This window comes from Anabrus simplex, chromosome 1, assembly GCF_040414725.1.
Source record: "Anabrus simplex isolate iqAnaSimp1 chromosome 1, ASM4041472v1, whole genome shotgun sequence".
Taxonomy (NCBI): Eukaryota; Metazoa; Arthropoda; class Insecta; order Orthoptera; family Tettigoniidae; genus Anabrus; species Anabrus simplex.
The window spans coordinates 950670308-950688720 of NC_090265.1; the positions used below are offsets into that span (position 1 = coordinate 950670308).

The following is an 18413-nucleotide window of genomic DNA, read 5'->3' on the forward strand; positions in this document are numbered from 1 at the left end:
GAGAAGATGTGAAGCATGGTCATAACATTTCACCACACTCCTCAGTTAAAAGGAAAACCCAGTCATCATTTTCACCCACAAAAATGAAACTACTGACGACACTAAGAGCCATGTTTTGTCACGTGAAGAGCGACTGTTCATGTTCCTTTCTTCAAATTTACATTAATCTATTTGCCTTTTTCGCTCAAGTTTTATGGATATCTTTGAGAATACAAATGTAGCTCTTCAGTCAAGTATGCTACACATCCACTTACAAGTCAGTTTTGGAGGAACTATTGAAGGATGTGATGACAAGGTTTGTGAAACCACATGTTAGTAAAAGCTCCTCTCTTCTTGATGTAGATTATCTTACTCCAGCAAATCAAAAGGATGATTGTGATGTGATGATAGGGAGCTCTGCGTTTGTTTTTGTGACGACTTTGAAGTCCGAGGAAAAGTGCATATTCCTTAAGCCTAGAAAGTGTTTCTTCATCATGTGACTACATGGTACACAAATTTTCATTCAAAGATGAAGTTTTAATTAATGCAGAAGTTGAGAATATTTCTGCTATAAGCAAGGCATCATTCTCTAGCCTGAGATTTTTCATTAACAAGTTTCTGAACATTCTGCCTAGTGAAACGAAAGATTTATATCAAGAAACTGATATTCTGCACTCTTAGTTCTGTAACATTCAGCCCTAGAAACAGACCTGGCAAAAGGAAGATTTGATGTTCAGTGGGCATTGGTAAGTGAGATGAAATTGGCTGGTGGTGTACTTGAATATGACACTCTCATGTGATGCTTGCTGTTTTATCAATTCCACATAGCATTTCAGAATGTGAAAGGATTTTTAGCAGAGTCACAGCAACAAAAACACAGTTGAGATCCTTGCTGTGTGAACAAACTTTGAAGAAACTTTTAACCTTGAAATCAGTTCAGCAAGGCAAGTGTTTTGAGCAAAAATTTAGTTCAGACTTTCTGAAGAGGGCTAGGTCAGCTACAGGTGTGTTGAAAGGATAAGTCACATGTTCCTGAAGTTGAGGTATGTCCTGTATTTAGTATTTTCACATATAAATTAATGGAATAAATTTGTGTGTGTGTGTGCCAGCATGTTTAGATGAACTGAAGCTTACAAGGACTGCAGGTCCCTTCCGCAAGAAAAAGTTCCTGGCTTACGTCACATTCTTGCAGGTGTACCACGAGCTGTCTCCAGAAGGAAAGGGGGGTGATGTGATGACTTCCACAAACATTTTCCTTGTACGTGGTGAAATGTTAAATAATTCCATTGGTCGCAGTAGTGAAAATTCGGACTTAGTTTTTGGATAGTAATTCCCTGTCTCTAACATGCTATGATACTCAATAAACATTCTTGTCCTGTGCTGTTCCAGTCATATATTGTGTACTACTCAATGTTTATATGTCGGTTAACTGTACAAAAACACATCATTTTCGCACCTCTACTCATTCCATATACCCTAATGGATACATCTAATAGCTTTTCAGAGGCACCAGTATGCCAGAATTAGTCCCGTAGTTATTTTGCTTGGATAAATCTACTGACACAAGGCTAACATATTTTAGCACCTCCAAATCCTACCGGACTGAACTATGGGCGAACATGATATCTTGTACTCGGCCAGTGTCTGAGCCAGCCAGCCCATGAACCAGACTTTTATTGATGGGCTGATGACCTAACAGGTGGGCTGACAGTGGTTATTCTTTAATAACAGATCTTTTACAGAGGATTATTTCAATACAGAACTCTTTGTCATACTTTCCTGTCCTTTGCTCGACTTGATCGGTGCTGGTTTCCTTTTCTTTCCATCAGTGTCATTTCATTGTGAGAATGTAATGTAGTTCTAAGTCATGATCAAATTAATATTAGTCGTGTGGCCTCTGGAGAGGTTGCCATTCATAGGCAACTTGCATGTCTGAGTGTGATGACGTTGAGGTTGGGGGAGGCTGAAACCTAGAGCCTTCGCTTGTCATATCTGTGGCTTGGTTCTAAAAGGGCGAATATCTTTTTTTTTTTTTTTTTTTTTTTTTTTTTTTTTTTATCGAAATTGAGATATTAACTGATACAAACGCGTTTTATCCTGGCTTGCAACATGTTAAAAGGGCCAATGCCTCTGCTAAGTCTAAACGAGCAGTTAACGTTTAATTAAATAAGCCCTTGCCGATAATGTTAGATTACCAATAAAGAGTAGAGACCTGGCAATATATAAAGAATACGATATAAAAAATTAGCGTTTAATAAGGTGACTTCCACAAAGAAAGTATAGTTATTGAAAACAATAATTGGAAAACTATAATCAAAACTTCAAATGCTTGTAGCTCAAAAACAGGTTATTTGACATTGTCCCTTTAAGAACCAAGCCACAGATATTACACCAACGGGTCTACCCAAGGCTTTAAATCTCCATCTGACAGACCATCTCTCCCTCCCACCAACTGGACTTGTACCGGCTAACCATGTTTTCCGACGATATAGACTTGACGCTTGAACAAACATGGCCACCAATCGGGAGCCGTAAGTCATGACATCTACAGAGGTTACTATTGGTTAGAAAGCCTTCAAGGACCAGGCATCCATTATGAACTGTTAAAGGCACGTTGGTCCTAGTGTACTGGAGAGCACAGTATGCAACAGGATATAGTTAATTTTGTATATATAGGAACCGTAATACAAAACAATCGTGATTATGACTATTAGGTTCAGGTAAAGTGCTGTATACATGTTTAAAATATCAAGAAATGCTATTTTTACCCTCGTCATTACTTTCCAGCTAACTGTTACACTACTTCCTAGCTGACTGTAACTAATCTGTGCCGGCAGCATTTGGGGGTAGGCTGTTTGGATGAGGAAGGTGATAAACTTGTTTAAAAGAAAAGCAAGGCTATAATACTGGATGTACTCGGCACTCTTAATATTTATCCATAGTGATTTAAAATAAACATAATTTCCACTGGAATTTGGAGGAGGCACATAGATTATTTCAATGTATGTTTGTTCCTCTTGAAATATGATTATTGTAAAAGTGGTTAGTGTATTTTGTTGCTTAGCCACACAAAGACTGATTAAAGTAACAGCTATTGGAAAATACTTACCGTTTTCTGTTTTAGTTCAGCTTTGGAACTGATTTATGATTTTCTATTCCTGTGTACATAATTTCATTGACCACGTTAATAGGTAATTGGTTATCCTTCATCTTCATTTTTCTTTGTCCTAGATTTGTCACTCACCTTATGAAGCGGCTGAGGCACAGTCAGGTGCGTGGAATCTCCATCAAGCTGCAGGAGGAGGAACGTGAAAGGCGTGACAACTATGTTCCTGAGGTTTCTGCTCTTGAACAGGATATTATTGAGGTTGATCAAGAAACAAAGGAGATGTTGAAGATGCTGGTAAGTGAATTCTCATTCTCTGCATTATCAATGGTGTTTCTTTGACTTGTTACTTTGTGACTAAATTGTACTGTGGTGGAAATATTTATTGCATCACCGTGAATTACTTTGTCTTTTTGTATTTTACAGCTGCTTGTTTGCTTCAGTTTATACCGGTCTCATTGTTGTTAAACTTTGCTGACATATTCTTACCTTGATAGTTTGACTTCTCGCATTTTTTCCAACAGTATACAACTCTGTTGTTCTTTGCTTTTACAGTGAAGCCAGTGTTTATTACAGTCATTTTGAGTTGAGACTTTGCAGGAAGGAGATGTGTAGGTCAGTTGAATTAATGCCAGAAATGAAAGCTGCTGTACTTCCTTATTGGTCTGTTGGTCTCAGCACCAGAGGGATAGCCTCTAAGACATGTTTTAATCAGTCTATGATTTCAAGGTTACTGAAAAATACAGGGAGGAAGGAAATATTGATCATGAGAAAGGGAGAGGTTGGATAAGGGCATCTACTGCCGATCAGGACAAGACATCGAAAAGACTTTCGCTCAAGGATCGTCGCCTGTCATCAACTGAACTAAAGCGAAGCTGGGAACAAATGTGCGACATCTTGTAACCAGTAAGACTGTAAGAAATAGACTACTGGGAGCTGGATTCTCAGTCTGTCATCCTAGAAAGAAGCCTTTATTGACCAAGATAATGTGACAGTAGAGGCTAAAATGGGCAAAAGCACATGTGACATGTACACCACAGATGTGGAACAGAATAATATTTTCAGATGATTCCAAATTTAATCTCCGTGTTTCAGGAGGAATAGTAGTTGTGCATTGCAGGAAAGGTGAATTTTTGCTATCTATAACACATACAGTAAGAAACCCACCAGGACAGATGGTCTGGGGGTGCATTTCCGCGTCACGGAGCAGGTCATCTGGACTCCATAAATGGCACTGTCAACGCGGATGCCTACATAAGCATCCTTGAAAGGAAGCTTATGCCAAGAATAAGAGACCAGTTCGGAGATGTTTCCACTTGCATTTTTCAGGATGACTCCGATCCTTGCCACAGAGCTTTGGAGGCGAGTCCTATGTACTAAGTACGAAACGGTTGACGTTCATGGTTAATTATCACGCATTTCTACATTTCAGGTAAAATCCTTCCTTAGACAAAATGGGGTTCGAGTGTTAAGAGTGGCCTGTAAATTGCCCTGATCTCAATCTTATTGAGAACTGTTGAAGGGTTATGGGAGATGATGTCACCAAAAAGGAGTCACGGCATAAATGGGAAATGTTGGAGACTCGTGCGTGTGTGGTTTCATGAACTCAGTGAGGATTCCTATATAAAGTTAATTCTGTCAATGCCTTCACGAGGCCAAGTGGTGATTAAGGTGCGTGGTAGAATAACAAAGTATTAAATGTTACAGTGTATTCATATGAGGCAACAGTGCATTTACAAACAATAGAATCAATCCATGTTATGTTACAACATTAATACAGAGTTTCTTTCAAAATTGGTATACATATTTGTGAAGAGCAAACAGAAGAGCTCACATAGCCACTTGCATTCATTTTTCAAGAAAGTGTTAAATTATAAAAAAAGTTGTGTTTATAAAAACAAACATTAAGAATAAAATAAAATAGGCAAAAATTATTGCATACGTTCATTTCTGATCAAAATAGAAAGAAATGAAGGTCAATTCAGGTCAGTTATTCATTGAATATAACAAAAATTAACTATAAAAGGTGATGCAATAAATATTTCCACCACTGTATGTTGGAATCTAATTGCTCAATAGCATTTTGACTGGATTTTGACATCGGGCTTCTGTGGCTTAGTTTCATCTCAGAGGATATAGATGTTGATTCCCATAGGGAATCTGAAATATTTGTTCCGAATGAGTAAATTTATAATACCAATATAAATGGTCCGTTATTGGACATTATAAATTTTCCAGCTAACTCATTCCTGGTTGCCAGCGTTTTGCCCCCGTGTGCTAGGCTGGGCTCATCAGTTGGTACCTAGCACACCTACCAAAACTCTGGCTAGTGCATACCGTGGAGGCCACTGCAGGCATCAATTTTTGATAATGAGACACACTCATAGTGCATTGGCACTGCCTGTGGCTACAATTAGCCTACGGAGTGACCTCCACGGTATGCACTAGCCAGCGTCTTGGTAGGTGTGCTAGGTACCAACTGATGAGCCCAGCCTAGCACACGGGGGCGAAACGCTGGCAACCAGGAATGAGTTAGCTGGAAAATTTATAATGTCCAATAACGGACCGTTTATTTTGGTATCATCTCACAGCTGAAATTCTACCTACCAAGTCGTCATAAGATTTATATTTGCAGAACACACAAACTTGCTGAAACTTATTACATGTTGCTTCACAGCTCTTTCGATCAAAACAAACAAGATTGCATAAAGGTTGCAAGTCTCATTGAGGATTGTGGTAGGTCTCACACTGCATTATTTGTGTCCACATACTGTGAGGAGTATCCCAAATAGTAATCCTTGTGCCTACTTAGTTTGCTAAAGTACCATTAAAATGGTGTACCACATTGTTACATTCACTCCCTTTGTACGATCAGTAGTAACTGGTAGAGGGTAGCAGTACCTGTCAGTGGTTGAGGCGTAAAATGAACAACAGGTTCTTCTCCCAGTTTTCTTGGGTGTTGCTAAATCAGCATTAACGGTCATGCTCCTGCAGTGTGGAAGGCAATGGGAAACAATCACACTACCTTCTCAATGGATATGGCTGATGCAGAACGCAATCCATCAAACTATCCGGCTGATAACCCTTCTGGTCTAGGCTGTTTGGTGTGAAATTGGCGACTGGGCACACTAAGATAGACTCCCAGGCCTCATGGTAAATATGTGACCGGAAAACAAACCATCTCTTTGACGCTAGTGCAGAATAGTTGCATGGAACGTGAAATGGTCAATCACAGCGGGTCTGTCCAAAACGCATTGATGAATGGATTCTTTAACTCTACAAAGGGGAGCACCGTATTTTTCTGTATGAGTACCCAAGTACAAATGGCATTGCTGTTATTGTTCCCAATTAACCTACCAAATTTGGTTAGTGGGTGTATATGTATGAATGAAGAATAATGCATGTCACTTTCAACACCACATCCTGCAGAATTCAAAATAATATAGATGTATGCACCAACATCTTGCTGACTAAGAAAAGTAAAGAAATTCTATGAACTAGATGTGGTGACAACATACCAGGCAGGGAAATAACTGTAGTTCTTGACAATGTCAGTGCAAAATTTTGTGCAACCACCACTGATGAATTCAGAAATGACAAAGGGGAAAGATTTCTCCAATATTCTACGGAACATAACTAGAGTTCGTGGTTTATAGCGTTTAAAAATCAGAAATTTAGCGTTTTGTAGCAAATTGGTTAAAAATAGGCCTAATTTGCTAATTGAAACAGACTTTCAACCTATTAGGTCGTGTTACGTACAATTAGTACGTGTTGAAGAGATGTTAAGTACAGAACAAAAATGGCCAACCGAACACCAGTGTGATTCGAGCCCACAACCTTCGAATTCACTATGGAAAATAAGACAAATATCAACATAGGACTGCAAGAAGTATTAACGCACACACACGAATATACCTACAGTAGATCCTCGATAATTCAAAATCCCACGTAATTTGAAGAAGCTCTCGTTCCCAGAAACATGAAATACAGTTTTGCAAGTTATTTAAATTGTTTAATTCGAAATACGGATAATTCGTAATTCGAAGTACAATGTCGGCCCCATTACCGAAATTCAGACTTTTAATTCGAAACTGCCTTTACATTTTAAAACAATAGTAAGTTACAGAATAATTTCAACTCTAAATTTATCCGCGTCATAATAGAACGTGTGTTCCGGAACGTGGAGGGGTAGCTTTCCGCACTTACACTCACTTCGGTGGGTCTACAGTGCGCTTCGTTATTGCCAAGTTGAATGAAATCGGAATTCTCTTGTATTCAACATATTAAGGAACGCCGTAATATCACGCAACATGCAGTGTGCAGGAAAACAGAATGCACGAACACTGGCGATGCCATCAGTTGACGAAAAAGCGTGGGTCATATAATAAATTCGTAGGCATCGAACAATATTGTCATTGCCGATCAAACACCATTGCTTTCTTTAATGCCAAGGCTAAACGGAGAAAAAGCCAGCCGGAGTATCGTACAAGGGTGAGGCTCATTGTACTGTGTTGCAATGCACACGGAAGCGAAAAACTTTATCCCCTCGTCATAGGAAAGTTCAATAAGCCACAGTGTTTTAAGGGCGTCGGGCGCTTTCCGTACAAGTACGAGGCATCTAACAATGCAAACAATACAGTTATCCAAAAAAAACATTTGCACAGGGGAACCAGCATAATTTATCCTCGTCTTTGAATTGTGTGATATTTTATTCTTTTTATGCGTAAGGTTATGTTTGTCAATGATTTATCCAAGTGCATTATTAGAACATTGTGAGTGCTCCTTGTTGGATACATTTCGGAAATAGATTTTTCCGTGGCATTTGAAAGGTTTAAACTGCGAATCGTGGTGATTGAATGCGTTAATGGATCGTAGAATACTTTGTGACGCGGCAAGTGTTTACATTTCTGATGTACGAGAGAAGTGCTATGGCAGGAAATTGTATTAGGATAGAGTGATAGGAAAGTTCGATTAGCCACAATGTTTTAAGGGCATCAGGTACTTTTGGTGTAAGTACAAGGCATCTGAGATGCATACTGTACAGTAATCCCACGAATAAAGCACTTGCACATGGGAGCCAGCATGGATTTCTCCTCACCTTTGAATCGTGCTCGTTTTGTTTTGTTGTGTGAGGTTAAGTTTGTCAGCGAGTTATCCAAGTGCATTATTAGAATACTGTAAATGCAGCTTCTTGCGTACATTTTCGAAATATTTTTTTATGGCATTTGAAAGGTTTAAACTGTGAATCAAGGTTAACTGCATGCAGTAACGGGCCTTAGAATATTTTGTAACGCGGCAAGGTTTGGCACTTCTGAATTACGAATAGGCAGTTAATTCAAAATCACGTAATTCGAAGTCCGATTTTTTTAGTCCCAATGACTTTGAATTAACAAGGTTTTACTGTGTATATATATATAGAGTTTTGTCTGTACATTGCTCAGCATTTGAAAATAATGGTATTTCTCTATTGCTCATGTCCATAGTAACAAGGAAATGCACTTTTTTACTTTTCCATATTTTATGTATGTATGAACACGCATCACGAGAAAACTGCTGAAGGGAATTTAAATAAAAATCAGTCTGTGAAGTTGGAGGATGAGCCACTGCAATCTAGGCTATAAATCATTTTACTCACCGGGCGAGTTGTCCGTGCGGTCAGGGGTGCGCAGCTGTGAGCTCGCATCCATAGTGGGTTCAAATCCCACTGTCGGCAGCCCTGACCTTCCAACTCCTAGGCCTTTCCTATCCCATCGTCGCCGTAAGACCTATGTGTGTCAGTGCGACGTAAAGTTTCTAGCAAAAAGAAAATCGTTTCACTCACGCTGAGTGAAATGGTAGTTTAGGGGAAGGCTTAAAATTTAATTTTCAAATATTTATATTCATTGAAAATCCTGTGAACAATTGCTATTTAAAACAAATATCAATCCATTTTATCAGGGTGCGGCTTTGGACTTTGAAAGCTCTTAAGCACATTAATTCTACGCAGATAAAATTTTCCAAATAAGTATTGCAGGTGGTGGTGTGTTTTTTCATTCCAGTGTATTTATGGTGTGGTCTGTGTATGTGGGTTTTTTTTTCTTTTTTCTTTTCTTTTTTTTTCAATGTATTAAAATTCTAAATCCTATCGTTTGCTGTTCCATTTCATGTGTGCATTATTTGTGTATTATTATTAAATGGTTATACTCTTCTTTGCACAGGACTTCAACAACATCAGTGGACTGCAGCTTACCCAGCCTCCAACAGTCTCCTTCGGCCGTCGTCCGTAAATGTTTTTCTTTGTACATTTTCATGATAATAAATTTATAAATTGATTCTAAATATTTCTCTGAATAATATCCCTTACCACATTACTAGCTATAATTGGTCTTATGAATTATTGTGCGATTGTTCACGTCAGAGTCATAAGAAATAATTTTATTTGAGCAAAGAAGTTTGGAGTACCTGTAGTATAATTGTATGCCCTCAGCTACTATGTATGTATGTCCAACCCTTGTCCCATTTCTATATGGGATGGAGGATGTAGTGAGGTTTTGCTGCCAGATGACTTTCCTAATGTCAACCTTATCGGAGGAGTTGATGAGATGAAATTAATGATGTATATGATAGTAGGAAGGGCAAGAGTGAAACCCGGTGCGTGGATTAAATGCCTTCAAATTGAAGGAAAGCTGAGAGCTTGCACAGGACGTGTGTGATGAGTAGAGACGAGAATTATAGGCACGAAAATCATTTAAAATAGGCAGGCATATAGGTTCTTAAATTTGCCAAAATCGGCACTAACATGTAAAATGGGCTACATAATAGGCATGAAAAAATACTTATAATTCAATAACACGCTCAATTACTATAAAATTAATTTACATCAAGCAACGTTTCAATGTTTTCGAGTAACAATCTTGTTCTTATATCGGGCAGAATGTTTTGTACTGAGAGAAATCTCTTAACATCACAGGAAGTGATTGGACAAAACTTCAATGAAGCCACTTCATCTGGTTTTAGTTCGAATGCTTCATCTACCTCACCTCGTAGCACCCAGGCTACTTTTACCGTCGTTTTCCATCATGGATTCTGCTGCAGGACTCTTGGAACTTTTTACTGACGGCGGCTTTCTTCTCAGAGGTTCGGTCAACATTTCTCCTGACTTCTTCCACAACCCTAAATGTCTCCACCGGGGGAAAGCCACTCCTCTCCTACTCGGCGATTGCTCCCGGCAGCTTGTTGAAGTCTGAAGATGCTCCATTTTACGCAAGGGGGATATTAGCTCCCATCATTTCAGTGCACTGGTCTATAGAAAATTGTTGGTCGCTGTTCACAGTGGACTGGTAGAAAAGCTGCGATGACAACATTTTCTGTACTTGTGTCAAATGCATCGCAGTATTTCTATGTTGATCTATATGGTATTTTTTCACATTTGAATTGAAAAATAATATTTACTTAAATTACAATGTTCTTATATTCCTAAAGCTGGGCTAATAGGCAACAATGCTTAATATAAACATAATAATGGCGTATGGCCTCCGGAGAGGTCTGGTGCGGGTCTTTTTCTCATAGACGGCCTATTAGGCGACGTGCATGTCTTTGATGATTTCTAATGTTGAATATGCCACACACACCCAGCCCAGGAACCATTGGAATTAACCAATTAAGGTTAAAATCCCCGACCCGGCCGGGAATCGAACCCGGGACCCTGTGAACCTAAGGCCACTACGCTGACCATTCAGCCAACGAGTATAAAAATGCATTTGTTTCATTAAAAACAGAGACTATTAGAGGTGATGTTTCTAGAAGTACAATACTTTAAACTATGAACAAGAGAATTCTTAATTACATGGAAGTATGTCCTCAAAATGTTCAGTTATAATCTGGCAGTTTCCTGTCGAGTTCAGGTGGAAAAAAAATCATGAAAATGACGCCAAACAATACCTGAGTAGCGTGGAGGAGAGATCCTTCCTACATGCTTCCCAGAAACTCCCCAAGCTGCCTCCAGCAGTATTCTTATTTATATAGAAAAATTAAAAGTGAGGCACTAGAAATCTCAGATTTGTGAACATTTTATACAACGTATGTTGCTATTCGCCTGCTTTGGTCACCTGGGTCAGCTGTCATGAAGACTATTTTCTGTTGCCTGCAATAGATCCTGCATCTTGTGTGCCCACAAGGCAGCCTCCCTCGCAGAAAATTAGAAAACCGCGTGATTTGAAATTGTCGTGGCATGCGCCCATAAACTTACTTCTTGTCAATTTAGCAAAACTCTGGATGGGATGCTAGAACTTACGTATCCCAGACTAGCTTTGCTTGTCTCCCCCCCCCCCCCCCCCCCTCAGCACAACGGGTACAAACCGGACCTCACCAATCCAGACCAACGGTCTTTCCACTTGTAAAGATAGCCTGTGTAGCCTTGTTAAACACACTGTGACATCGTCCAAGCCATGCCATCTTGTACGTCTAACCTCTGTGAGATCGTCCTACCTGCACCACATTCGATCTTCACCCTGTTTCGCGAAGGCATAGCGGAAGCGCAATATAATTGACTAGTGCGTACACATAGCGCGGGTGAAAGTTACTCACGGTTTTTAAAAATTACAATTCAGTTGTAGTCCACTTCTGTGGTGAAGTAGTTAGCGTGATTAGCCGCCACCACCTTAGGCTCGGGTTCAATTCCCGGCTCTGCCACGAAATTGGAAAAGTGGAACGAGTTCCACTAAGCCTTTGGAGGTCAACTGAGTAGAGGTGGGTTTGATTCCCTCATCACCGCGCGAGTTGGCCATGCGGTTAGGGGCGCGCAGCTGTGAGCTTGCATCCAGGAGATAGTGGGTTCGAGTCCCACTGTCAGCAGCCATAAAGATGGTTTTCCGTGGTTTCCCATTTTTACACCAGGCAAATACTGGGACTGTACCTTAATTAAGGCCACGACCGCTTCCAATTCCTAGACCTTTCCTATCCCATCATCGGCATAAGACCTATCTGTGTCGGTGTGACGTAAAGCTGCTAGCAAAAAAATAAAATTCCTACCTCAGCCATCCTCGAAGTGCTTTTCTGTGGTTTCCCACTTTTCTTCAGGGAAATCCCGAGATGGTGCTTAAAGACATGGCCACTTCCCTCTTATTTGCCTGTCCTTTCCAATCTTCCCGTGCCTTCACAAGGCCCCTGTTCAGCATAGAAGGTGAGGCTGTCTGGGAAAGGTACTAGTCCTCCCTGGTTGTATTCCCCGACCCAATGTCTCGTGCTCCTGGACACTGCCCTTGACACGGGAGAGGTGGGATCCTTCGCTGAGTCCGAGGAAAAACCTACCCTGGGGGGTTAACAGATTAAGAAAGACAGAAATAAAATATTTCAGTTGTAAATCTTTATTTTCGCGGGAATTGGATCAGAGTTCAAAATACCAATTTTAATTTTCATCCACTCTGTGACAAGAGACCATCGGTATTCTAACTCCTCTTTCAGTAATAAAATGATTGTCCATATTTTAGTCATATAAATTATTGAAAGTTCATGACTAATATAGCATTGCAACAAAATTAACTTTCCACAATACGTAAATTAATAGGCCTATGAATTGCGATCGTAGTTCAGTTACCAAAAAAAAAGAGATAAGGAACAAACGAACTTACCAAGCTTGGCCAAAGACTACTTATCCATCCGTAGTGAAATTGGGATCCTCTATGATCCACCGCTTCAGCCAGTAGCAAAGAGTTTTCTTTGCAATTACATTTTTTACGTCACGCCAACACAGATAGGTCTTATGGGGCGGATGGGATGGGAAAGGCCTAGAAGTGGGAACGAAGCGATGTGTCCTTAATTAAAGTACAGCCCCAGCATTTGCCTGGTGTGAAAATGGGAAACCAATGAAAACCGTCAAGGCTGCGGACAGTAGGCTCGAACCAACTATCTCCCGGGTGCAAGCGCACAACAAACTTGCCCGATGATTTTTCTTCGGGTATTGCCACAGACACTTTTCTTCACAATAAATCGCAACACGTTTTGAAGATAACGCGTACAACAGTTAACATCGAGAAGGAGGTATAAGGGTTCGACGTTGATTGGTTCTCGCATATGTCTTGAGAATGTTGAAGGCTTCGAGGTCAAATTGTTCCTTGTTTGTCCTGACGGAAATTTCCCAAGAACTATTTCTGGTGACTTCCAAGAATTACCATTTTTATTCGTGGGGTAAACAGATCTTGAGAAATGCGGAGATAAAACTGTCCAGCGCATCAGTTACAATATAATGCACTGGAAGGAAACCGGCTTCTTTAAAATAGATTAAATAGGCAATTATACTCGAAATAGGCACAATAAAACCAAGCCCACTGAAATGCATGGACCAACCGACCCTATGAGCAACATTTTCGCACCATTCATAGCAGAGGCTGGTTGCAGAAAGAATGGCATTGCTAGCATCACTCATACCTCAGTCACTTTCATTTTGTCAAAGCCAAGGATAAAGCTGAGACAGATCAATGAAAGTAACAAAATTGCTCTAGCCCATACCAGAAGACAGTGCACTGTAAACACTAGGTCCCGCCAGCAAAGGCACAAAAAAAAAAAAAAAAAAAAAAAAGCACCTAGTGACTCAATTATTACTTTAAACTCATAACCGCGATCACATACAACCTATGCATGGCCCGCGTTTGCGACCATATTGCTTCTAATCGAAACCTGCATTAGTCAGAGTATTGTCGTCCGTCTTCGTTCGTGCTCCAGTTGTTATCTTTGGCAGACTGTACTGCAATGACGTCATGTTCGTTACTAGTGGCGCTGTGCTGTGCAGGACTCCACTCGCCTTGGACGGGTAATTACTGAATCCACAATAATTCTTTCGCAGTTACAAAATGGAATATTGTACTCTGTATGTAGTTCATATACAGCTTAAGTTTCTTACTTTTAGATATTGAAAATCATGTGAAACTATCTCTATTTTTTAAACAAATGATAGCACTGCCTTCGTACAGGATACAGTAGGTGTAAAGGAGGGATGGGAAGGAAATGAGGGAATTGTAGAAGACGGGTGGTCTAATGTTTTAAGGGGAAGGAGATTGCAGGCTAAGGGCTTTGTTCAGGACAGGTGTCTGTGAGAAATCTGTACGAGTCACTGCAGGTAGAACAACCGAGGGAAGATGAACAGGGAACTGCTGCTGATATGTGTGGAAGTAGGAGGAAAGGGAAATGTAGTGTAAAGGGAAAGACAGGTGGAACGCGGTCATGTGAGGGAGAAAAGGCTAGGAGGAAGTAGCTTATGCAGCAGTGAGAGAAAATAGGACTGACCAGCAGGGGAGGGGTTCAAATGAGGTGGGTAGGGTTGAGGCTCTGGTCATGGGGGATTCCATTGTTAGACATGTCGGGAAAGTGTGCGGAGGAATCGATTCGACCAGGGTAGAGTATTATCCAGGAATCAGATTGAGGAAAGTAGAAGAGAAGGAAGAGGGAATGGAGAAGATGGTAGTGTTTAATGTCGGTACTAACAACGTAAGGCAAGCAGGTATAAGTACCAACATAGTTGGAGATGTGTGGGATCTGGTAAATGCAGCACGATTGAAGTTTAAGGAACGAGAGATTGTTATCAGTGGAATATTGTGTAGGAGGGATACTGACTGGAGGGTGATTGGGGATTTAAAGGAGACTATGGAGTGGGTATGTGGGAAACTTTGAGTGAGATTTGTAGATACGAATGGGTGGGTAGGGGACAGGGATCTGCACTCAGATGGCCTTCAGTTAAACCGCAGTGGTACTATAAGTTAGGAAATTTGTTTGGAAGGGTAATAGGGAGGCACATTCAGGGAAACGGGGTGGCCTATGCAGCGGTGATAAGGGAACAGGGAACTGGAAATCAAGTAGGGATGACATAAAAATGTTAGTGCTCAATTGTAGAAGCATTGGAAACAAAGGAATTGAATTAAGTAATTTAATAGATATATACTTACCAGATATTGTAATAGTTGAATCATGGCTGAGAAATCATGTAATGGATGCAGAAATATTCTCACGGAACTGGAGTATGTATCATAGAGGTAGGAGGGGGAGTATTCATTCTGGTGAAAGAAGAATTTGTAAGCTACGAAAAAGTTACGGATGAAAAACATGATATTCTGGGTGTGAGGCTCATCTGTAAGGATAATAGGCAACTTGATGTCTTTGGAGTGTACAGACCGGGAGAGGGTAGCGCTGACACTGATTCAGAATCATTTGATTAGATAATCACCTATGTGGGAAACGATAAGGAAAGGAACATGATTGTAGCAGGTGATCTCAGTTTATATAATAATAAAGTTTTATTATGAATCCACCTGTTCAATACATAATTGGTTAAACATTGCCAGGTTGATATCTATAACAACTCTCCAAGGAGCAGAAGCTCAGCAGGTTAGCGGGGATACCGCAAGATTAAGCTAATGAGGCCCACCCCCTGCTCCAGTGATTGCAAATGTCCTGTGACAACTGGGGGATTTCTGTGAGTGGGCACAAGTTTATCTCAGTGATCGCAAACGTCCGTGACTTCAAGCCCACCCAATAATCACATGTGGAGAGTAATTGTATATCAACAGATTTCAATACGGATTAAAACATGAGATTAGTCACTTGCAATGATCTCAATTTACCAAATGTCAATTGGGAAGGTAATGCGAACGACAGGAATTATGAACAACAAATGGCAAATAAGTTAATATGGGAAGGGCACCTGATTCAGAAAGTGATGGAACCAACTAGAGGGAAGAATATTTTGGATGTGGTGCTGATAAAATCAGATGAGCTCTATAGAGAAACCGAATAGATGGTATTAGTGATCACGAAGCTGTTTTTGTAGTTAAAAATAAATGTGGAAGAAAGGAAGGTATTAAAATTAGGACTATTAGGTAGTACCATATTGCTGATAAAATCTATGACAGCAATGACATTTACAGTAAGATGCAAAAGTTGGAAACTAGAAAAGCAGGTGGAATTTATAAGGTTTTGGGGGATATACTAAAGACAGTAAGTTGGGATATAGTACCATATCTGAAGTGCTTGTTTGATTATTTATTGTTTGCATGAAGGAACTTTACCAAATGCATGGAGAGTTGCTATAGTAGCCCCTGTATATAAAGGAAAGGATGATAGACATAAAGCTGAAAATTACAGGCCAGTCAGTTTAACATGCATTGCATGTAAGCTTTGGGAAAGCATTCTTTCTGACTATATAAGACACTAGCTGATGTATCCGTGCTTCGCCACGGAATTCTAAATTTTATACAGAATTCTAGGTTAGGTAGTGTAAACCTTGTGAGCAAGATCGTATTAAGTTGCATAGCTCTTAACCTTGCCCTAGAAGCACCACGGGCAAGTCACCAACGTCTTTTCTCATATCACGACAGGGTTAGGGAATTTTCATTGTAATGGTAGGCCACCTTGCCTACCGTCAGTCACAATCAGGTTGGGGAGTTTTCATTTTAATGGCAGACACTCGCTCTCCGCCTGCCTTTATAGATTCTCAGAAAGACTCTCTTAGTGGTTTTGCCAACTGAAATGAACATGGGTCATTACAATGACTTCGGTAGGAATGGCGCGATTAAAAGCAATGCCTTCATATGAAATACTCGATCAAATGAAAAACCACACATTTTTTCACTTTTAACGAACAGTACTATGCTGCCGAACTAACAGTCCAAAGCTACAGAGCTGGAATGACCAAGACGCAGACGTCCGTGATCCATGAACAATCTTCGACCTTTTTTCGGTGGGGCGGGGGCGTGTTTAAATAGTGGATAGTCCCAGGGCAAAAGCTATGCCCGTTTACTTATCGGCTTCCTCGGAGTACCCGATGAGTCGGAAAATCTCAATTCACTACACTGGCGAGGGAAAGAACTATCTGACGTGGAGGTAATTTTTCCTCCAAGCCAGAGAAGAAACAAGATCTTCGCTACTAATTTGGAATAAAATTAATGTAGATTTAATGAAAGTGAAGAGGAAGAAGCTTTTCCTAAGAAACAGCTCTTTTCAAGGTTGAATTTGGAGTTATTTAGTGAATTTTGGTACTGTAATTTGGAATAGGGCTAAATTGTAACTCCAGACCACTTCGTACTACTACTCCTACTACTAACTGAGCCTCTGACTTAAGTGCGCACACTGCTCATCAAAACAGCGCGTCAGGGTAGGTATCGAATAGCTGGCATACCATGATGAACCAGTGTGTTACGTACCAGCAGTATCAGAAAATGTATGAACCAGAGGATTGGCATGCTAAAGAAGAAAGTTATCTAACTCCTCAGCTATTTTCCGCCAGTATTCAGTTAGGCTGTTTTAATCGGTACGCAGCAGTAATCCCATCTATCGGAGTTGAATGTGAGCATAAGAGACAAAGAACATTACAACAAACAACGGTCAGTGTAATGTTATTGTTGATCTATGTTACGCGCTTTCGATATTGTAGGCCGTCACATTATTAATTGTCTTTTGGTTCTGAAATACCACTCTAATCATAGTCGGTGCGGTAAAACTGAATAAAACATAAATGATCGGAAATTATATTCTCTATAACTTTTGTTGTGGCGTTTATAAAAGTAGGAAAGATCACAATATGAAGATAAAGTTGGAATTCAGGAGGACCAACTGGGGCAAATATTCATTTATAGGAAGGGGAGTTAGTGATTGGAATAACTTACCAAGGGAGACGTTCAATGAATTTCCAATTTCTTTGAAATCATTTAGGAAAAGGCTAGGAAAGCAACAGATAGGGAATCTGCTACCTGGGCGACTGCCCTAAATGCAGATCAGTATTTATTCACTCATTCATAGGACCAAGAACATAGGTATTTAAAAATTAAATTTTAGGTGCCTTCGCCTAAACTACCATTTCACCCAGGGTGAATAACATTGTTTATAGCTTAAACTGTAGTTTATTATTCCCCGACTCTACATACCGATTTTCATTAAATTATGTTTACCCATTTTGTCGGGGCTCGGCGTTGATATGGACTTAGCAACAAAAATCCAAATTCATGAATATCTCTGTTATCATAGCCGGTACGGTAAAAATGCATAAGACGTAAATGATCAGAAAAATTTAATTCTACATAACTTCAGTAGTATTTATCGACATGACCACTAATAATATAAATATTTGAGAATTGAATTTTAGGCCTTCCCCTAAACTACCATTTCACTCAGCGTGAATAAAATTATTTATAGCCTAGATTGTAGCGGCTCACCCCCTGACTCTACATACCGATTTTTATTAAATTCTCTTCAGCCGTTTTCTCGTGATGCGTGTACATACATACAGACGGACAGAAATTACGGAAAAGTAAAAACTGCATTTTCTCGTTATTGTGGACATTATCGATGCAAAAATACCATTATT

The 18413-nt window shown here is 40.0% G+C and overlaps 1 protein-coding gene across 1 annotated transcript in view; it reads left to right on the plus strand.

The window, feature by feature from the left end:
* Positions 1-9403, plus strand: part of RpS17 (ribosomal protein S17) — a 30706-nt gene extending 21303 nt beyond the window's left edge. The window contains exons 3-4 of the mRNA XM_067136713.1: positions 3211-3382; positions 9283-9403. Of these exons, the coding sequence (XP_066992814.1) occupies positions 3211-3382; positions 9283-9351 (241 nt within the window). The 3' untranslated portion in view covers positions 9352-9403. The remainder of the gene's footprint in view (positions 1-3210; positions 3383-9282) is intronic.
* The last annotated feature ends 9010 nt before the right edge of the window (positions 9404-18413 follow it).